The sequence below is a fragment of the Salvelinus sp. IW2-2015 genome, unplaced genomic scaffold (genome assembly GCF_002910315.2).
Source record: "Salvelinus sp. IW2-2015 unplaced genomic scaffold, ASM291031v2 Un_scaffold4902, whole genome shotgun sequence".
Taxonomy (NCBI): Eukaryota; Metazoa; Chordata; class Actinopteri; order Salmoniformes; family Salmonidae; genus Salvelinus; species Salvelinus sp. IW2-2015.
Window position 1 is genome coordinate 47370 of NW_019946171.1, and position 2317 is coordinate 49686.

The following is a 2317-nucleotide window of genomic DNA, read 5'->3' on the forward strand; positions in this document are numbered from 1 at the left end:
CTCATCTCTCTCTCTCTCTGTTATGTCTTATCTCTCTTATGTCTTTTTCTATGTCTATCTCTCATGTCTATCTCTCTGCTCTCTCTCTCTCTATCTGTTATGTCTTCTCTCTGTTATGTCTGTTATCTCTCATGTCTATCTCTCTCTTATGTATGTTCCTCTCTCTCTCTGTGATTTCTTTCTCTTTCTGTTATCTCTTTCACATATGTTATTTTTCTCTCTCTTCCCTCTTTTATAATTCTTCTCTTCTCCCTTTTGAATTCATTTTAATGGAAGTGGCTGTATGAGCCTCAAAGAGAAGTGTTTTTATTTTAGCAGTAGGTTTGGAAGAGGCACTCCTTTGTGCTGGGGGAAGATGACTTCTCACCTTCAAATATCTGTCTCTGTCAACCCACACGATGTATTCTGATGCTGTGTGTGTTCCACCTTTTTTATAAAAAAAAAAAAAATTCAACTTGGCAAGTCAGTTAAGAACAAATTCTTATTTACGATGACGGCCTACACCGGCCGAACCCGTCCATATCCAGGGCGAAGTTGAGCCAATTGTGCGCCGCCCTATGGGACTCCCGAGAAACGGCCGGTTGTGATACAGCCCGTGATCGAACCAGGGTGTCTGTAGTGACGCCTCTAGCACTGAGATGCAGTGCCTTAGACCACTGCGCCACGCTGGAGCTGACCTGACCAACTGGTGTTAATTGACTACAGAGCTACAACCATCTGCTCGGAGGTAACTCTGTTGTCAATCACATAGTATTTATAAAAAGCCCTTTTTTAGCCTGCCGTCAGCGGTTGTTACCAAGAACTTTAAAGGCTCCTGGATTTCAGAAGTATAAACAGCAGCACAGTGACCAGAGCTGGTGTCTCGTAACCAGGAGGAGCTGGTGTCTCGTAACCAGGAGGAGCTGGTGTCTCGTAACCAGGAGGAGCTGGTGTCTCGTAACCAGGAGAACTGTTGGTGTCTCTACAACCAGGAGGAGCTGGGTCTTTAACCAGCGACAGGAGTTACAAGACTGTGTGTCTATCAAGATTTTGAATTATTCATCGTAATGACTCACCTACCAGACGAGACTACTACTTGGCTAATACCCACCAGATCAAGAACAGGCTGTAACCTCAAGCACCACAGCATCAACACCCACCACACAACACACACCACACCACCACCACACACACACACAACACACACACACACACACACACACACACACACGGACTGCAGCGGCCTTAGCCTCACACAGCAGACTGGACTGGCTAGAGGACGATGGGAAGCAGACCACATGATGATGCTTTAATCAGACGCATCTGTTCCTCGTCTGTCACTGTGAGTACTGATTATTTATCTCTCCCCTTTCTCTCTCTCTCAATTCAATCTTTGCTTATTGGCATGACGAACAATGTTACATATTGCCAAAGCTTTATTGGATATGTTACAAATATAAACAAATAAAAATGAGAATCAAAACTCTCTCTTCAGCGTCTGTCGCGTATCCTCTTGTCAAACCTCATCCTCTCTCCCTGTCATCGCTGCTCTAATCATCTCTCTCATCTCTCTCTCTCTCTCTCTCTCTTAATTCCTGTCTCCTTATCCCCTCTCTCTCTCTCTCTCAGCTCTCTCTCCCTGCTTCTCATCCCTTCATCTCTCTCTCTCCTCGAATCCTCTCTCCCTGCTTCTCTCTCCTCTCATCCTCTCTCTCCTCCAACTCTCTCTCTCCCTGCTTCTCTCTCCTCTCTCTCTCCTCATCCTCTCCTCTCCTCTCATTACCTCTCTCTCGTCTGTTTCTCTCTCTCGCCCTGCTGTCTCTTCTCCGTTCTCTTCTCTCTCTACACTCTCTGCTCCTCTCTCCTCTCATCTTCTCCCTCGTTTCTCTCTCTCTCCCTGCCTTCCTCTCTCATCTCGTTCATATTATGTGTCACTCTGACCTTACGGGTAAATCCTATTTTTGAATATACATACTGTACTTTATAGTATATTTTTTTGTGTAATCAATGTGTGTATCCATGGCTCCTCAGTCACAATGTGTAATCGTCTCCAGGACCGGGACTACTTGCCTTCACGGCTAAGGATCTGATGAACAGTGTGAGGCGTCACGGAGGTACCTTGTTTACCATGGCCGATTAACTAACATGCGCTTAATCACAATCATCTATAGCGACATGACAACCTTTTATTATTTTTATTTTTTTAACTGTTCACTAAATAGCGGTGATGAAAACGTAGTGCCAGTGAATTTTCAGTTCAAACAACTTTATAAACGGCATCTGGCTAGAGATAATAAATTCATTCCACAAACATGAATGATTATGTCATATTTTACCA

At 44.4% G+C, this 2317-nt stretch overlaps 1 protein-coding gene across 1 annotated transcript in view; it reads left to right on the plus strand.

Annotated features, from left to right (window-relative positions):
* Window positions 1-989, plus strand: part of LOC112077769 (POC1 centriolar protein homolog A) — a 30804-nt gene extending 29815 nt beyond the window's left edge. The window contains exon 8 of the mRNA XM_024144215.2: window positions 873-989. Coding sequence (XP_023999983.2) covers window positions 873-989 — 117 coding nt within the window. The remainder of the gene's footprint in view (window positions 1-872) is intronic.
* The last annotated feature ends 1328 nt before the right edge of the window (window positions 990-2317 follow it).